This window comes from Stegostoma tigrinum, chromosome 7 (assembly GCF_030684315.1).
Source record: "Stegostoma tigrinum isolate sSteTig4 chromosome 7, sSteTig4.hap1, whole genome shotgun sequence".
Classification (NCBI taxonomy): Eukaryota; Metazoa; Chordata; class Chondrichthyes; order Orectolobiformes; family Stegostomatidae; genus Stegostoma; species Stegostoma tigrinum.
The window spans coordinates 53,783,929-53,804,247 of record NC_081360.1 but is presented as its reverse complement, the minus strand read 5'-3'; the positions used below and the strand labels follow the sequence as shown (position 1 = coordinate 53,804,247).

General features: G+C 41.9%; 1 protein-coding gene across 4 annotated transcripts in view; it reads right to left on the bottom strand.

Annotated features, from left to right (window-relative positions):
* The window catches only part of LOC125454051 (myosin light chain kinase, smooth muscle-like), a 399,944-nt gene that overhangs the window by 68,291 nt on the left and 311,334 nt on the right, over window positions 1-20,319 (bottom strand). For all 4 annotated transcript variants that reach the window (XM_059647275.1, XM_048534324.2, XM_048534323.2 and 1 more), the window contains one exon: window positions 18,111-18,264. In XM_059647275.1, coding sequence (XP_059503258.1) covers window positions 18,111-18,264 — 154 coding nt within the window. The remainder of the gene's footprint in view (window positions 1-18,110; window positions 18,265-20,319) is intronic.

Genomic DNA, 20,319 nt, shown 5'->3' with positions numbered 1-20,319 from the left:
TGGAGGCAACACAATATTCTGATGTCTCGGTGTCAGCCGCAGAAACGTCTGTCTGTGCCTCTGACTAGATAGTTCTCTATCACAATCGATTGCTTGGAACTTGATGTAACCCTTGTTAGATTAGAACCTGTGTTGATACCAGAAACCTCGCTGTCAATGCTACATTCCCCTGAGAGTCCACCACACCTACAATTTCCAAAACAGCACACTTGTTTGAGATGTGGATGGCCACAGGAGGCTCCTATACCACCTGCTTACCTCTCCTACCTTGCCTGGATGTCAGTGAAATACCTGCCTGCAGAACACCTCCGCTCAGTTCGCAACAAACAACGGCACCTCCCAGTCGCAAACCATTTCCACTCCCCCTCCCATTCTCTTGATGACATGTCCATCATGGGCCTCCTGCACTGCCACAATGATGCCACCCGAAGGTTGCAGGAACAGCAACTCATATTCCGCCTGGGAACCCTGCAGCCATATGGTATCAATGTGGACTTCACCAGTTTCAAAATCTCCCCTTCCCCTACTGCATCCCTAAACCAGCCCAGTTCATCCCCTCCCCCCACTGCACCACACAACCAGCCCAGTTCTTCCCCCCCACCCACTGCATCCCAAAACCAGTTCAACCTGTCTCTGCCTCCCTAACCGGTTCTTCCTCTCACCCATCCCTTCCTCCCACCCCAAGCCGCACCCCCATCTACCTACTAACCTCATCCCACCTCCTTGACCTGTCCGTCTTCCCTGGACTGACCTATCCCCTCCCTACCTCCCCACCTACACCCTCTCCACCTATCTTCTTTACTCTCCATCTTCGGTCCGCCTCCCCCTCTCTCCCTATTTATTCCAGTTCCCTCCCCCCATCCCCCTCTCTGATGAAGGGTCTAGGCCCGAAACGTCAGCTTTTGTGCTCCTGAGATGCTGCTTGGCCTGCTGTGTTCATCCAGCCTCACATTTTATTATCTTGGAATCTCCAGCATCTGCAGTTCCCATTATCTCTGCCAGCATCTTCCGTTTATTTGTCTTCCAGCAACTGCCATCCATCACACCCCCTAGCTCCTGTAAATTCCTCATTAACTCTAACTGCTGCTTCAACCAATCCATGTAATTCGATAGGATTCGCAAACAAACACACTTCCTGCAGACATAATCATCAGTAACATGGGAACTCTCCTTAATCTCCCCTATCCAACAGGAAGAGCACATCACTCTATTAATGAACATCTTTGCACCTAAACAAGCTGCAGACCCTGAAAATAGCACAGTTTTACTGCTGTAAAAACATTGCTACTGGCTAGCTTAGTACTTTTTAAAATATATTTTTAAAGTTTAATCAAGACACAGATCCCAAGAACAACACATATTCAGAAAAGAACCCAAGTTACTTACTGTCATAGTTTTACAAAAAAAATTAAGATCACACTTTAAAACTGGCCAGATAACTGGTCCCCTGATACGAGCTCCCAGACACAGGCTCCTCCAAGGTCAGGTGTGAATTTTGCTGTTTGTTTATTTTTCTTAGAACCAACTCTGATGTCCAGACATACATGAAATCAAACGGGAAAGGCAGCGGCTTTGCAGGTTACTGCAGTGTCAGGCAGCCCTGTAGGCTTCTTTCTCAATGTGAATCACTTCCTGTGTGGACACTAGCTTTATCTCCTTTACTCCTTTATAATGTGCTGTTGTTTTGATCTTTCTTTCCCAAACAATGCACCAGCTTATTATACACTAGGGGAGGAAATGGCCAAGTGTTATTATCGCTGGACTGTTAATCCCGAGACCCAGATAATATTCTTGGGACCCGATTTGAATCCCACCATGGCAAATGGTGGTATTCAAATTCTGCTTGACAGAATAGATAGAACATTACAGCACAGTACAGGCCCTTCGGCCCTCGATGTTGTGCCGACCTGTCACACCGATCTCAAGCCCATCTAACCTACACTATTCCATGTACATCCATATACTTATCCAATGATTACTTAAATGTACTTCAAGTTGGCAAATCTACTACCGTTGCAGGCAAAGCGTTCCATTCCCTTACTACTCTCTGAGTAAAGAAACTACCTCTGACATCTGTCCTATATCTTTCACCCCTCAATTTAAAGCTATGCCCCCTCGTGCTTGCCATCACCATCCTAGGAAAAAGGCTCTCCCTATCCACCCTATCTAACCCTCTGATTATTTTATATGTTTCTATTAAGTCACCTCTCAACCTTCTTCTCTCTAATGAAAACAGCCTCAAGTCCCTCAGCCTTTCCTCGTAAGACCTTCCCTCCATACCAGACAACATCCTAGTAAATCTCCTCTGCACCCTTTCCAAAGCTTCGACATCCTTCGAATAATGCGGTGACCAGAACTGTACACAATACACCAAGTGCGGCCGCACCAGAGTTTTGTACAGCTGTAGCATAACCTCTTGGTTCCGGAACTTGTTCCCTCTATTAATAAAAGCTAAAACACTGTATGCCTTCTTAACAGCCCTGTCAGCCTGGGTGGCAACTTTCAAGGATCTGTGTACATGGACACCGAGATCTCTCTGCTCATCTACACTACGAAGAATCTTACCATTGGCCCTGTACTTTGCCTTCTGGTTACTCCTACCAAAGTGCATCACTTCATACTTGTCTGCATTAACCTCCATTTGCCACCTCTCAGCTCAGCTCTGCAGCTTATCTATGTCTCTCTGCAACCTACAGCATCCTTCGTCACTATCCACAACTCCATGACCTTCGATAAATATCTGGAATTAAGACCCTAACGATAACTGTGAATCGATTGTCAGGAAAAAAAAATATCTAATGTCCTTTAGATAAGGAAACTGCCATCCTTACATGTGACTCGAGACACGCATCAAAGTGGCTAACTTTGATCTGTCCTCTTGGCAATTAGGAATGGGCAATAAATGCTGCCTTTTCAGGGACACCCTCATCCCGTTAATGAATAAAGGAAAAAAAAAGTACCACTCCTAGAATTCAAGAAAATCTGCTCTAACACAGAAAATACCTCAAAAAAGGACCATCTTGTCCAGTCATAATTTTTTCCCCGTCCACCATCTTGGGTTACCCACAATCCTATGTAAAAAAAATCTCGAACTTTATAAAACAGCATCTAACATCTCATGAGATATTAGGGTATATGATCAAAAGCTTAGGCACACACATAACTTCTAAGAAGAATCTTAAAGGAGAAAAGACATGTAAAGAGGGAAAAAGGTAGAGAAGTTTCAGGAATTGGGAAAGCGACAAAGGAAAATTATCAAAGGATCTCCCATTTAGTGGCAAAGGCATCCGTAAGCTCGTCACACCTATTGTTGGAGGTGACAGCAGAGCAGAGAAGTCTAAGAACATAATTTACAGTTGAGAAAAATCTTGTCAAAGGAATATTTTTGCATGTCAGGATGATTCTGGAATAATGAACCGTTCTTGCAGATAAGAGCCTAAACACCTTTTGTGGTTCAATCGGATCTGATACTGAATGGCTCAATCAATTGTCTGCATTTTTGGACTTAAGGGAAAATGCTGGGGAAGTGAGCACAGGGCAAGAGACAGTATTGATGTTACTGGCACACTGTGGTATCAGAGATGTATGAGGAGCTGTGGCTGAGCAGATTAGAAGCTACACAGTGGGATTTTCAACTTGCAGTTGCAAGTGAACTGGAAGAAAGAAATTTTCAAAGACAGATACAGAATGAAGGAGGTTTAGGAAGAGGAATGTGGATGAAGGGTGGCTTCATCCATGATTAACACAATGGTAGCAGCAAGCCCAAGTAACATGGTATGGTTAAGGTGGTGGGCCGTGAATACGGATTGAGGTGTTTATAAGGAGAGAGAAATTAAAGTTACGACCAGAGATAGTAGATTCAGCAGAGAAAGACTGTGATAAATCAAGGGAGATTGAAAACTTCAAGGAAGAGTCGTCATGATGTAAAGGCTCAGCGAGCAAAGCAGCTAAGATATTTGGCTGAGAAAATGTTTATGTTTATTTGGCTTTGTAGTAATATATATTCATATAGTATCCCTTAATCCACTGTGCTCTCCCCTTCAAACCACCTTCTTAGCTCCATCAGCATCCATATTACACATTAGTGTAATTAATAAGGTTTAAGATATCAAATATTATTGCAAGTACTTAGTGATGAAAAACCTTAATTTGTGGTGCTAATGGCATGTTGCTAAGGAATTTTTTAGGTTAGGATCGCTTTAACTGACAATTACTGTGATATAGCTTTAACACAAAACACTGGACCAAACTAAACTTGTGCCAAGCTCCTTTGTGCACTGGTGAATATGACATCAGTGGTAAACACAAGCCAAATCTACAATAAGAGATAACAAGGTGTAGAGCTGGATGAACACAGCAGGCCAAGCAGCATCAGGGGAGCAGGAAGGCTGACATTTTGGGCCTAGACCCTTATTCAGAAAGGTCTACAATGCTGATTAATTGATCTGAGGGATATAGCTTACCAGAGCCTCCAGACAAAAGATAGAAAAGAACACAAGGAGTAGGCAGTTGAGCCCCTTGAGCCTGCTCCTCCATTGAATGATGATGGCTGATCTAATTTCGGCCTCAACTCCACTTTCCTGACCATTCCCCATTATCCTTCAATGCAGCGGTAATTAAAAATCGGTCTCCTCCTTAAAATTATTTAGCATCCTGGCTAGTTTTTCACATCATCAGAACAGAGAAAGTGTGTTTTTATTCCTATTTGAATTATGAAAGGTAGATTTTGACTTGAAATCTGAAGGAAATTATTCCCCTAAGACTCATCAACTTACAATGAAGGCAAAGAAGCATTTTTTCTGTGACTTTGGCAGATTCTACTTTCCTCTCCAATTACTCCATCTAACTAAGGCATGTAATTGGTGTCAGAACATGTAGTTATATCTAGCTTGTTACATGGAATTAAACAATGATTTCTAATCCATCACTTGCAGTTTGAAATTGTGTCTCCTCTGAAGTATTCAAGAGCTCTAGAATTGTAGGAGCTATAATTCTTTTGGATTGCATTTGTTGGGATTCAAGAAAAATCTCAAATTTGGAAAAAAAATACAGATTTAACTACTCTGCTTTATTAAGCAGTTGTATGCAATGAATGATTTACTTTCAAGGTACTTGTTCAATTTTAATTTTAGAATTCTGAGGCAAAATGTTTTGCTTCCTCTGCTGGTGCCATTAAGGTGAGCACAGCAGAATCTTTTGGATTTGAGCCTTGACACTTAGTTTTAAAAAAGATTTGTCTAGCATTGTTGGTAATGAAAGCCTCAAATGGATCAGCATTTAATTTTAATACAAATTTGGTTGTACGTCAAGTCTGCATGCCATTGTTCTAATGTACAGGACTCCTGACGTGAAAAACACTAAATGTAAATGGATGTTCAGAATTCATAAGTGGCCATTAACAATCAGGTCACAGAAAGACCACAGGATAAACAGAAGCATACTCTAGGAATTTCTGTTTCCTACCAGCCTGCAGTACTACTTCGCCATTTCACCACTTCGCTGCCAACATCATGTCTGCTTATTTTCTACAGTTACTTAAAATTTTCTGAAAGCCCAATGGGTTCCAAAGTGAAATTTTAAATCTCACCCTTAAACATGCGCTTATAAAGTGACTATGTTTTAAACTGTCTCCAATAATTTAAAATAAAATGGAATAGTGGAGAGGGGCATGTGGTCTCTTACTAGTTCTATTTGACAATAAGCCTATGTGACCTGGTTATCCTGGGCACTAGGGATATGGAACAATTTGCACTGAATCCCAATTGCCAGCTTTCACATCAGATGAACAGAAAAAAAAGGCGACTTTGGTGCACGGAAATTTTCTGACACAAAAAACACTGGACGGACAGTGAGAAAGAGCAACAGTCACAGATGAAGAGCCAAGGAAACAGCAATATTTGTGAGCAGTATTAAAAGTGACATTCTCTACTGACTACCAGGGCAATGTGTCAGTGGAACCTTGCTCTCTGGTTGAATAGACGGAAACGAGATTTTTAAGGACACTGGAAAATTTTCCCTGGTGTGGTTGGGAGCCAAGAGTCACTGGAATAGGCATTCCACGATTAGTCTGATGAGGATCCTCAGAAGACTAGGGGAAATTCCTTTCTAAGAACACTAGATTTTATGAATTAGTGAAATAGAAATAAGCAAGACTGGTAGAGGCTGGGAGTAATTTTGGACTGGAAACTATAAACAATGCAATTCTTCAGAGAGTGCGGTGTAATGTACATACATGTGGAGTTTTCTGTTCTTTTAGGAATTTAAAAAGGAATATGTTTTCTCTTGTTTACTGGATTAGTTTCCAGCTCAGCAATGATTAGTCAATGTTGCTTTTTGGGAAAAGTTTGAAATCTATTGATAAGGAAGACCTAACGAGGCACGAAAGTGCAGTTGGTTAGAATAAGTCAACGCAGTTTTTTGAAAGGGGAATGAAACAAAGAATTTCTGATGCTGTGGATCTTAAACAAAAACAGAAAGTGGTGGAGAAACTCAATTGGTCTGGCAGCATCTAGAGACAGAAAAGCAGAGGAAAAAACATCTGGGTCCAGTGACCTTTGTCAGAACTGAAAATAACTGGGAAACGTGATACTTATGCTGATGATGAGGGGAAAGGCCAAAAAGATGGAGATAGTGCCCAGCGAGAATGAGAAAAAAATGGGAGATGCATGTGTATGTGTTTGTAGGAAGGTGTTCACAATCTGATACCATCAAACTGAATGTTGACTGTCACGTTTTCTGAAGTGCTTATGTGAGAGATAAGATGTCACAGCTCCAGCTTTACTGGACCAATGCAGCAGGCCTGAGACAGATCTGTATGCATTTAGAAGAAAATGGGCTTATTAGTGATAGATAGTATGGTTTTGTGCGGAGGAGGTCATGCCTCAATAACTTCATCAAATTTTTTTCAGGAGGTGATGTAGATGATTGATGATATAAAAAACGGTTGATATAGTCTACATGGACTTTAGTAAAGCATTTGACAAGGTCCCTCATGGCAGACTGGTACAGCTGGTGAAGTCACATGGTATCAGTGGCATGCTGGCTTAGTCATAGGAGACAAAGGGTAACGGTGGAAGGATGCTTTACAGAATGGAGGCCTGTGACTAGTAGTGTTCCATGGGGATCCATGATGGGACTTCTGCTGTTTGTGGTCTACATAAATACTTCGGAGGAAAACATAGCTGGTCTAATTAGTAAGTTTGAGGATGAGACGATGATTGGTGGAGTTACGGACAGTGAGGAGGGTTATCAGAGAACACAGCAGGATATAGATCAATTATAAGCAATGGACTGAAAGATGGCAGATGGACTTTAATCTGGATAAATGTGCGGTGATGCAATTTGGAAGGTCTAGTACACGCGGAAATTATACAGTGAATGGCAGAACCATTAGGACTATTGATACGCAGAAGGATCTGGATGTGCAGGTCCACAGATCACTGAAGATGGCAGTGCAGGTAGATAAGGTAGTAAAAAGGCTTATAAGCTTGCCTTTTTATTGAAGTGGCATTGAGTATAACAATAGACAAGTTATGCTGCAGCTTTATGGAACATCTGTTAGGCTACACTTGGAATATCGTGTACCGTTTTGGTTACCACACTGTCAGATGAATGTGGATGCTTTGGAGAGGGTGTAGAAAGGGTTATCAGAATGTTGCCTGGTATGGGGGATTTTAGCTATGAAGAAAGGCTCTGTAGACTAGGTTTGTTTTCCCTGGAACACAGGAGGTTGAGGGGCGACCGGACAGAAGTTTAAAAGATTGTAAATGCCATGGATAGAGTGGAAAGTATGAGGCTTTTTCCCCCCAGGATGTTTTTGGGTGAATTACTAGGGGACACAAGTTCAAGGTGCGAGGGGTAAGTTTAAAAGAGATGTGCAAGGCAGGTTTTTCACACAAAGGATAGTGGGTGCCTGGAATGCACTGCCGGAGGAGGTGATAGAAAGCAGTCACAATAGCAGCATTCAAGAAACACTTAGACGAATACGTGAATAGGAAGGAAATGCAGGCATACGGATCGTGTAAGTGAAGACAGTTTTAGTATGGAAGGGCAAAGCGTGATGGTGCGGGCTTGGAGGGCTGAAGGGCCTATTTCTGTGCTATGTTGTTCTTTGTCCTCTTTGTTGGCATGGAAGCAGGAAGTTCAGGATCATTTTTAACACATCGAGTGGAGATGTTCCATTAAGTGGTCACCCAGTAGTGATAAACGGTTCCCTTTCAGAATGGCAGGCGGTGACCAGTGGGTACCACAAGGTTTGGTGCTGGGACCGCAGCTGTTTACAATATACATTAATGATATAGACGCAGGCATTAAAAGTAATATTAGCAAATTTGCTGATGACACAAAGCTGAGTGGTAGTGTGAAATGTGAGGAAGATGTTATGAGAATACAGGGTGACTTGGACAGGCTAGGTGAGTGGACGGATGCATGGCAGATGCAGTTTAATGTGGATAAATTTGTGGTTATCCACTTTGGTGGCAAGAACAGGAAGGCAGATTATTATCTAAATGGAGTCAAGTTAGGAAAAGGGGAAGTACAATGACATCTCGGTGTTCTTGTACATCAGTCAATGAAAGCAAGCAAGCAGGTACAGCAGGCAGTGAAGAAAGCTAATGGCATGCTGGCCTTCATAACAAGAGGAATTGAGCATAGGAGCAGAGGTCCTGCTGCAGCTGTAAAGGGCCCTGGTGAGACCGTACCTGGAGTACTCTGTGCAGTTTTGATCTCCAAATTTGAGGAAGGATATTTTTGCTATTGTGGGAGTACAGCGTAGGTTCACGAGGTCAATTCCCAGAATGGCAGGACTATCATATGTTGAAAGATTGGAGCGACTGGACTTGTATACGCATGAGTTTAGAAGGATGAGGGGGGATCTGATTGAGACATATAAGATTATTAAGGGATTGGACACTCTGGAGGCAGGAAGCATGTTTCCGCTGATGGGGGAGTCCAGAACCAGAGGACACAGTTTAAAAATAAGGGGTAGGCCATTTAGAACAGAGTTGAGGAAAAACGTCTTCACCCAGAGAGTGGTGGATATATGGAATGCTCTGCCCCAGAAGGCAGCAGAGGCCAAATCTCTGGATACTTTCAAGAAAGAGATGGATAGAGCTCTTAAAGATAGTGGAATCAAGGGTTATGGGGATAAGGCAGGAACAGGATACTGATTGTGGATGATCAGCCATGATCGTAATGAATGGTGGTGCTGGCTCGAAGGGCCGAATGGCCTACTCCAGCACCTTTTGTCTATTGTTTTGTCTCACTAGAGCAGAGAGACCACATTCAGAGCAGTGAATTGTAAGGAGGGAAGGGAAGTGTGGGAAATGGATCACCCATGGCTCAGGGCCCTGTCAACTATAGTGGCAGGGAAACCTTAGTTGAGGAAAGAGGTGGATACGTTTGAGGCCCCCTGAAGGTGGTATCATCAGAACAGATGCGATGGAGAAGAAGAAACTGGGAAAATAGGATGGAATCCTTACAGGAAGCAGACTGTGAGCAGCTATAGTCAAGGTAACTATGGGAGTTAGTGGGTTTGCAATGAATATTGATGCCAGCCTATCTCAGAAAATGGAAACAATAATTTTAAAGGTGCCAGGAATTATCCTGGAACTGACTGGCTTGCCTTACCATATACATGGCCCTTAAGAATCAACCATTTTGCTGTGGGATTGGAGTCACATGTGGTCCAAACTAGATAAGGACCAACGATTTCCTTTCCTAAAGGATGTTAGTGAAGCAGACAGAGTCTAGTGTGGGGAAGTGTGATGTTATTCACTTTGATCATAAGAACAGAATAATTTTTTTTAAATGTGAAACTTATAAACATTGACATTCAGAGAGGCTCGGGGGTGCTCTGGTTCATGGAACACAAAATTAGCATGAAGGATCAGCATTCAATTAGTAAGGTCCATTTGGACTTACGGGGCTGTTTCTGTGCTATATGACTCTGTAAGACTCTAATGCGTGTTATGTTAGATATTGTGTGGTTGTTCCACTGGTCAGGAAAACTAAAACGAGGGGGCAGAGTCTTAGGATAAGGGTCCAATCATTTAGGAATGATAACTGCAAAAAATATTTGGTTCAAAGGCTTGTAAATCACTAGAATTTTCTATTGTAGAAAATTGTGAGTTCTTCCTTGTTAAACACATTTAAAACTAAGGTTCATGGGTATTTTGGTCTTTTCATAAATCAAGGGATATGGGCAAGTGCGTTGAAAAGTGCAACTGAATCCAAAGGTTGAGAGGTGGCTTAATTGAAACATATAAAATAATCAGAGGGTTAGATAGGGTGGAGAGGGAGAGCCTTTTTCATAGGATGGTGATGGCGAGCACGAGGGGGCATAGCTTTAAATTGAAGGGTGAAAGATATAGGACAGATGTCAGAGGTGGTTTCTTTACTCAGAGAGTAGTAAGGGAATGGAACGCTTTGCCTGCAACGGTAGTAGATTCGCCAACTTCAGGTGCATTTAAGTCGTCATTGGACAAGCATATGGACGTACATGGAATAGTGTAGGTTAGATGGGCTTGAGATCGGTATGACAGGTCGGCACAACATTGAGGGCCGAAGGGCCTGTACTGTGCTGTAATGTTCTATGTTCTATGTTCTATCAGCCATAAATGTAATGAATTGAAGAGCAGGCTTGATGGGCCATGCAGTTGACTGCAGATCCTGTTTCTTGTTTGTTTGTTGAGTGAAAATCTTAAAACCTCTAGTCTTGTCACTTGTTCCTTTGAATCTGTCACTGGGAATTCAAATTTCTTCTTAATTGTTGTCAGTCACACAGTCATGGAGTCACACAGCATGGAAACAACTTTTGGTCCAATTTGTCCTGCTGGCCAGGTTTCCCAAACTAAACTAGTCCCACTTGCCCGAGTGTGGCCCCATATCCCTCCAAACCCTTCCCACTGTGAACTTATCCAAAAGTCTCCTAAATGTTATAACTGTACCTGCATCCATCACTTCCTCTGGCATTTAATTCCAAGCATGAAACACAGCGTTAAAAAAGTTGCTCTTCATGTCCTTTATAAAATTTTTCCTCTCACCATAAGAAATATAGCCCCTGGTTTTGAATTCTTCCACCCTAGGGAAATTTTATCTATGCCTCTCATTATTTTATAAACCTCTCTAAGGTCGCACTTCAACCTCCTATGCTTCAGTGAAAGAAGTCCCAGCCTATCCAGTGATAACGGGAGCTGCAGATGCTAGAGAATCCGAGGTAACAAAGTGTGGAGCTGGATGAACACAGTAGGCCAACCTGCACCTTAGGGGCACAAAAGTTGATGTTTTGGGCCTAGACCCTTCTCCCCCTTATAACTCAAACCCTCCAGTCCTGGCAACATCCTGATAAATCTCTTCTGAATTCTCTCCAATTTTAATAATATCTTTTCAATAGCAGGATGACCAGAACTGTACACAGTTCTACAAAACTGGGCTCACCAACATCCTGCACAATCTCAACAAGATGTCACAGCTGCTGTACTCAATGATCTGAACAATGAAGGCAAGAATGCTAAATACCATCCTAACCACCCTGTCTACCTGTGATACAACTTTCAAAGAACTATATATCTGAACTCCTAGTCTCTGTTCTACAACACTACTCTGACCCTACCATTCCATATCTTATATATTTATGTTTATTTAAAAATAAGGCTACTAAATTACATGATTTCCATTTTGTAAATCATTGTCCTTACTATGTATTCTTGAGTCTTCTCTAAATTTTTCATTGTCATTGCTTCATTTGTTAGCCACTACCACTCTTTCTAACTGGAGGGGCTATTGTTTATTTTATGATTCCACGAATTCATAGAATAGAACAGCAAGCCCATTGTGCCTGAACTAGTTTTTTCAGAAAGCCAATCTTGTTATTCTCACTCTAATGCTGTTTGCCCAGATCCTGCATTTTACTTTCTCTATTGATCCAATTGCCGTTTGAAGGCTACTACTGAATCCTTTCAAACAACGCATTCCACCTTTGAACAATTGACTGATAAATGTCTTTCCGCACACTACCTCTGGTTCCTTTGCTAATGTGACACTTCAAGCTATTGGCAACAAGCTATTGTTCTTTTTTCTTATTTCTTCATGTAGTGTTTAATTGTCCCAGGGTTACTAATCATGATACATTCCATGATAAGACTATGTAACAAGGCAAGGAGACAGGAATAACCTGAATTACATCAATTCACAAGAATTACCTCAGCTGGTACACAGGCTTATTCAGCATCACACTCCATCTAAGTTAATCAGATCCAATCTCACTTTTGACACAATTGGAATCTTTCATGATTTTGAACACCTCAATCAACTCTGCTTTTCACCTCTCAGCTCTCAGGAGAACAACCTTAGCTTCTCAACTTTATCCATGTAATTCCAATCTGTCATCTCTGGAACCATTCTGTTAAGTTTATATTGTGTCCTTTCCAAAGCAACCAAATTAAATTAAACTATTTACTTATTAACAGAGTACAACTCATTCTATACAGATGCTGGCTATGTTTCTATCACATTCATTTGATTTTACAAAAGAGCCATGGGGCCAAAATTAACAAGAAAGCCAAGCTGTATTGAGCAGAGTGATTGGCTACTTGCAGGATTTCACAAAGTTGTGGAAAGGGGGTCTTTAACATGGCTAGATGAACTGGAGTCAGGGTCAGGCCACACCCAGATTGGAATGTTGACATGCTTCATACTACTCTTATGTGTCAAGCGTGGATTGGGAAAGACATCATGGGAACAAAACTGACCCAAATAAGGTATAGATCCATCTCTGCAAGATTATCAGTCCCTTCTAGAACTGAATAAGCCTCATTTCAGCATACGGGGTCCTCTCTATGCCAATGGTAAAACGAATACCTATTTTTAACAGGCGAAGGTTTCATCAGGCCTATAGTATAAAATCTCCCTGGGGATTTTTCTGTCAGCCTCATTTCTTTTTGACTCTGGCGAAAGATTTGCCAAGCAGAGTCTACTGAAATTTCTCAAAATTGTCTCCATGACCTGTCTCCTTTTCTGCACCCATTTCTCCTCCTGACAACAACTAAAATCCAAAGCATGCACATGATCAAGGTAGAATTTCAGTTTCTCACCATTGTCTTCTCAGGCATATTCCTCACCCACAATAAAGTAATCTCTCCTTTTGCCAAGAAAGCAATCTAATTGCAGTCACAGGCCTTATAAGAGTCACTAACTGTCTAATGAACTGAAAAGAGACTGTTTTCTCCAGGGTGAAATTATTGTCAGGTTTTTCCTGCTTCCTTACATCACATGACTCCTATTATTGGATTATTTGAAAATTGACTGAATTCAATCAATGAAAGCAATTAAATTCTAATGTTATTTGAAACTGGGGATGTAACTTGTGATTGTCTGTTTGGGAATTCAATAATGGACTGTAGAATATCAGCTAATAATTTGTTGGGAAGATCATGGCTTACTTGCTTCCTAATTCAATTTTCTTTCCATCTGTTCATTTCACTGTTCAGTTTAGTCTGCCCTATTTTCTTCTCCATTAGTCCTTTGATCCTTTATTCTTAAATTTTTTTGCCAGACGCCTCTTTGACCTTACTGTGCAGTTATAAGCTCATATTAGCTCACGGGGCTAAGGGATGTAGCAAGATATTTAACGCACTGTGCGCACTGTGGGATGCCCCACTCTAGCAAATTTTGGGCTAACTTTTACTTTTGTGCTGTAAAGCAATGCCAAAAATGCATAAATCATTATTTCAATGACAAAAATCATTGCTAAACAATAATACATTATTTTTAAAGGACTGCATTTCCTGCATTTTCACAAAGAGTATACAATTAGATATTTAGATGCTTGAGTGACAGATGAAGAACAGACACACACTAATACAACTTCCCTCCTAGGTTTTGCAGCCACCAAAGCACTTAGCAATCAACAAGCCAACTTGGATAAAATCCAAGCTGAGACTATTGGCAGCACCATACTTCTTAAATAAATCATTTGAAGAAACTGAAACCATAAAAGGCTATAATTGAAGTTTCCCTCCAACAGGAACAGCGTACAGCTACTAATTTTCAATGCTTCTGCAAGAGTGTTTTAAGCATTTCACTTTTTATAGGACAATCACTTTGTGGAAGCATCTCTGTTATTTTAGCAGCAAACATGGACTTTAGAAATGTTTTAACAATCTTAACATAAAACATAATCAGTTATGTTTAGAAAGAGTGAAGTTGAACAACCCAGTTAACCAGGATCCATCAAATATGTTTCACACCAGAATGTGCTGACATGTTACTGAGTATTGTAGGTACAGACTCAGTTGAAACAACTAGCGCAAACAGATTGTGCAAATAAAGACAGTTTCAAATTCACAAGTATTTTTCACTTAGTTTTCTTTCTATTTGTTACTTTTCAAAATCTTGGGGGAATGGAGACAATGCAGCCAAGGGCACAAGTTAGAGATTGCAAACAGCAGAGCAAATGGCGCCAGGACTGTTCGCTTTTGATCTAAATTGTAAAAGGAGTTCATGCAATGCAACGAGTTGATAGGGTTTCTTTTCAAATTAAATTAAATTAAAAAGTGGTCATGGCTGTGATGGAATCTGTTCCACAATATTCTATTGCCTTGGACAGACTCCTTCGGCTGTCCGTACTGTGCAACCCTATCAACTTGTGGCACTGCATGAAATTCTTTTACAATTCAGATCAAAAGCGAACAGTCCTGGCACCATTTTTTCTCTGCCCTTTAGCAACCTCTAAACTGTGCCCTTGGCGGCACTCCCTCCATTCCCCCATGATTTTGACAAGCAAGAGAAACAGAAAAAAAGTTAGACAAAAATGGGTCAAGAAGCGAGTGAGGCATATGAAAAGAGAGAAAGGCTAAAGCTAAAAGAGTGAAAACGAGTTGTACTTAGACAGATAGATATGAATTGAGTCATTGTGTGCTCATGACAAATAAAATGAATGCAACAGGAAGAGAAACCGACAGGTAAGAGAGAAGGGTTGAAAAATAGTGTGGCAGAGAGGATGTGACAATTGTACTAGCTGTGATCCTGTCCCACATGTCAGCCTTGAGCTCAACACCACACCCCTCCCCCCAATATTCCTGCCATGCTGCTCGACCTGTACCTGGCCATCTACTTCTAGCCCACCTGCCTTCCCCCAACCATACGCCACTACAGGTCTTGAAAGAATCTTTCTTTCTCACACATAAACACCCACAATCCTGTTGCATTTGGAAGTAGTGGCAGGAAACATTCAAATCACTCTTCCTTCTTTTATTTCCTTATTTTGTTCTCGTTCTTCCTTGGCTTTTCTGCTTTTTTCTGCTGCTGTTCTCCTGCACAATCATGACCTGAAACCAGTTGTAAGAGTGAAAGATAAACGAAGATGAGTTTTTGCTCGTTGGTGGAAAACCCGGGGAAACTGGAAGTCACCCAGCTGGAGGGATTTTAGCCTGGCAGGAAGAATGGGGTTCCCAAAGTACTACAGAAATTCATTAGAAGGTTGCTTTAAATATTTTCCAGTGGGCTCTCCTCCTGAGGTCTTTTGAGTTGGAAGCCTGCTTTACCAGAACAAAGCCAAAGACAATAGATTGGTTTACTTGGAAGTGAGAAAGATATTGTAACTGTGGGTGTCCAATGTGGAAGCTCTCTTGGTGACTAGGGGTCCGAATGTTGCTGTGCATTACTTCAGCCATCTTCTGATTCCAGCTGTAACAGACACACAGTGCTGTATCCCACGGGAAATTCCATTGGAGTTAAGTAGAACAGAAAGAGAACATATGTATTCTCCTTCCAGCCCTAACTGGATTTACAGGTTAACAAAATGTGAGGCTGGATGAACACAGCAGGCCAAGCAGCATCTCAGGAGTACAAAAGCTGACGTTTCGGGCCTAGACCCTTCATCAGAGAGGGGGATGGGGTGAGGGTTCTGGAATAAATAGGGAGAGAGGGGGAGGCGGACCGAAGATGGAGAGAAAAGAAGATAGGTGGAGAGAGTATAGGTGGGGAGGTAGGGAGAGGATAGGTCAGTCCAGGGAAGACGGACAGGTCAAGGAGGTGGGATGAGGTTAGTAGGTAGATGGGGGTGCGGCTTGGGGTGGGAGGTAGGGATGGGTGAGAGGAAGAACAGGTTAGGGAGGCGGAGACAGGCTGGACTGGTTTTGGGATGCAGTGGGTGGAGTTGAGGAGCTGGGCTGGTTGTGTGGTGCAGTGGGGGGAGGGGACGAACTGGGCTGGTTTAGGGATGCAGTTGGGGAAGGGGAGATTTTGAAACTGGTGAAGTCCACATTGATACCATTAGGCTGCAGGGTTCCCAGGCGGAATATGAGTTGCTGTTCCTGCAACCTTCGGGTGGCATCATTGTGGCACTGCAGGAGGCCCATGATGGACATGTCATCGAAAGAATGGGATTTCCACTCCCCCTCCCATTCTTTCGATGACATGTCCATCATGGGCCTCCTGCAGTGCCACAATGATGCCACCCGAAGGTTGCAGGAACAGCAACTCATATTCCGCCTGGGAACCCTGCAGCCATATGGTATCAATGTGGACTTCACCAGTTTCAAAATCTCCCCTTCCCCAACTGCATCCCTAAACCAGCCCAGTTCGTCCCCTCCCCCCACTGCACCACACAACCAGCCCAGCTCTTCCCCTCCACCCACTGCATCCCAAAACCAGTCCAACCTGTCTCCGCCTCCCTAACCTGTTCTTCCTCTCACCCATCCCTTCTTCCCACCCCAAGCCGCACCCCCATCTACCTACTAACTTCATCCCACCTCCTTGACCTGTCCGTCTTCCCTGGACTGACCTATCCCCTCCCTACCTCCCCACCTATACTCTCCTCTCCACCTATCTTCTTTTCTCTCCATCTTCGGTCCGCCTCCCCCTCTCTCCCTATTTATTCCAGAACCCTCACCCCATCCCCCTCTCTGATGAAGGGTCTAGGCCCGAAACGTCAGCTTTTGTGCTCCTGAGATGCTGCTTGGCCTGCTGTGTTCTTCCAGCCTCACATTTTGTTGTCTTGGATTCTCCAGCATCTGCAGTTCCCATTATCTCTGGATTTACAGGTTCATTCTTTTAGTAATTATTAGTGAATGGCTGAATGATGAGGTTCGTGAGTGGGTATGATGGGTGAGCAAGTGAGGTGGAGGATAGTCGCATTGTAACGGGGTCAGAGTGCAGTTGAGTGGTAGCTGGTTAGGTCAGGGGTCTGATAGGGTGGAGGGGGTTAATTGGTCTGGGGTGTTGATGGGTCTGGTTGGGAGAGTGGTCGGCTATTCAGGCAGGGAACGTCCAATTGGGTCGTGCAGATAGTCATCTCAGGTCAGGACAGGAGCTTTATTGTGAGGTTGGTCAAGATGGTTAAGGACTAGGTTTTAATCTGTCCAAATTTTTCTGGATCTGGCTTGGACCTATCAGAAGTCTTCAACACTAAAGAGTCAGCGACATTCATGGAGGCTCAGGACAGAAGAGGAATGATCCAACATAAGTCAAAACTTCCCAGGATATTCCTGTGAAGGGATATAAGTACCGACTTCTTCAGAGTTCTAACATGAATCTTCCAGCATACGTTAGTCCTCCAATGATCCAGAGACCAGAAGACTTAAACCACTGTTATCACTGGTTAATGAAGAGTGACTAAAACATCCACATCTTGCTCCATCTCCATAATATTGGAAGCAGGCATGTTTGAGGTTGGAGGTTGGGGGGTGGGTGTTGGGGGGGGTGGTGCACGTCATGCTCCAGACTTTGCCATTTTAACCTCTGTTCCAACTCTAAGCCACTCAGTTTTGGGTGATAAGATTAAATCCAATATTGTCTTTCAGTTAGTTAGTTTGCATTGTTTAACAAGAAATTTTAAAACAGTGAATGTAGATGATTCTACAAATCTTGCCTGAAACAAGCATCCAGCACTTAACTGTAAAACTGAAAAAATTGCTCTGTCACAACAGTAATTTGGAACAGAGATTTTTTTTAAAAAATAAGGGTTGAAGAAAATCATTTGATATAAACAGTTATATAACCCTACTGTTTTCTGGATAAACTAGTGTTAATCACTTCATAAACATTTTAACAATCAATGCATTTTGCTAAAATTACAGAGTAAAGTATCAAGGATGATTTAATCAACTTACCAACAACTGTGAGGTTAACTTGAACTTGTTTGCTTCCTATCTTATTTTCTACAAATAAATTGTAACAGCCGCAGTCGTCATGCTTAGTTGAAGAGATGATTAGTTTACTGCTGTTGTCCGTATTCTCTATTTTTATGTGGTCACTTTCCTTAATCTAATAAGAAGATAAAATGAAGCATGGATTTAGACAACTTTTTATTGTGATGTGTACAAAACATTTGCAAAGTAAACTGATGTGACTGGTTTAATCTGTATTTTGGTTAGAATTGCAGGAAAAAAAATCACAAGTTTCCCACACCTTCAGGGCAATTGTTTGAACCTGCCAGTAATTGGTTGCTTCACCTATTGCTAAATAAAAACTGAAAGAACTGTGTGTGCTGTAAATCAGGAACAAAAGCAAAGTTGCTGGAAAAGCTCAGCAGGTCTGGCAGCATCTGTGAAGGCAAAAAAAAGAAAGAGTTAACGTTTCAGGTCTGGTGACCCTTCCACTGCGAGTTCTGGCGAAGGCTCACTGGACCTAAAACATTAACTCTTCTTACCTTCACAGATGCTGCCAGACCTGCCGAGCTTTTCAGGCAACTTTGTTTTTGCCTCACCTATTGCTATTGTGTGTCAGACAACACAATCATGATTGTTTAAAATGTGTCGTTGGACAGCAAATCTCATGTACAATAATTCTCAGAAGATGGCTCTTCATACATAAAATTACTACATCGCTTTATTAGTTATATAACTTATAGGCTGGGGGCTAAGCTATTTCCTTTTTTACTTCTGGTGCCTGGCATTCCAATTCTATTCAAACTGATAATTCAAAAATTTATTTTCTCTGCTAGTTATAAGGTAACAGCCTGAAACAAGTTTGTTTTCCTACCCATAATAAGTATTACACATTTAATTAAAAATCTAATCTTTACTAGTCCAACTATATAAGGAAAAGTAGTTCATTAAAGATTACCAACCATATTGCAAAGCAAATGGTAAACTAATATTTGTTTTAAATGGTACAATGATTTGGCGCAAATATATTATGCTTTGTTCACGAAGTTATTATGAAAGACTATTATTTATCCTGCAAATTTGTACCTGAAGAAACAATTTGTTGTTTAGATAGTATCAGAGATAATAGGAGATGCTGCAGATGGAGAATCTGAGATAGCAAGGTGCAGAGCTGGATGAACACAGCAGGCCAAGCAGCATCATAGGATCAGGGAGGCTGACGTTTCGGCCCATATGATGAAGGGTCTAGGCCCAAAACGTCAGCTTTCCTGCTCTTATAATGCGCTTGGCCTGCTGTGTTCATCCAGCTCTGCACCTTGTTTAGATACTTTACCTAATACAATATCTAGAACTCTGGAGGATAAGGACAATTTCAGAGACAGTAAGAACTGCCAATGCTGGAATCAGAGATAACACAGTGTGGAGCTGGAGGAACGCCGCAGGCAGGCAGCATCAGAGGAGCAGTGAAGTTGACATGTCAGGTTGGGACCCTTCTTAGGAAATTTCAGACTCCATTAATCTTCATGGACCTCTTATTCCTGCCTGCTACATCCTCGCCTCAAAGCTATGCATGAGGAAGGTTTAAGGCTGGAGATCAAGTCTCTGGTCAAGATGGGTGTCACCTCAGCTGTATTTTCCCTCTCTCCTGTTGACTACCAACTCTCTATTTCAGTTCCAACCCCATATGACTTTATAAATTGCTTCTGTATTCCCCAACTCTTACAAGTTCTCCTCTTTGAAACCAGTTTCTGCTTCCTCATCCTTGCCCTATTTAGCTCAGTAGGCTAGTGTTTGCTGAAAACAGAGTGGTTCCTTTGTGCATTGTCGTGCTTTGGGATGTTCCAGAACACAACTGTTAAAGAATACAAGTTATTGCTGCAACTAGATACATTCTGGAGTAGATTACTATATGGATATTTGCTGAACATTTGCAGATCACAAAATTCAGAAACTTCCAAAAATACATGGTCTGTAGAACAGTTTTGCAAACAATACAGCTCATGCCTTTTTAACAATGTGGAAGAAAGTTGTGTGGCATAACAGTTAAAAAAACAAAATACACGAGAAGTATTAATCTATACATGTAGACTAAGTAAGGAAATGGGATTAAAAGGAGCTAACTTTTATATGGAACAATCACTGGCACAAGGTTAATAGTCTTCTTTAGGGGGTAAAACTACTCCAACTTTACATATTTTATATATATGTTATG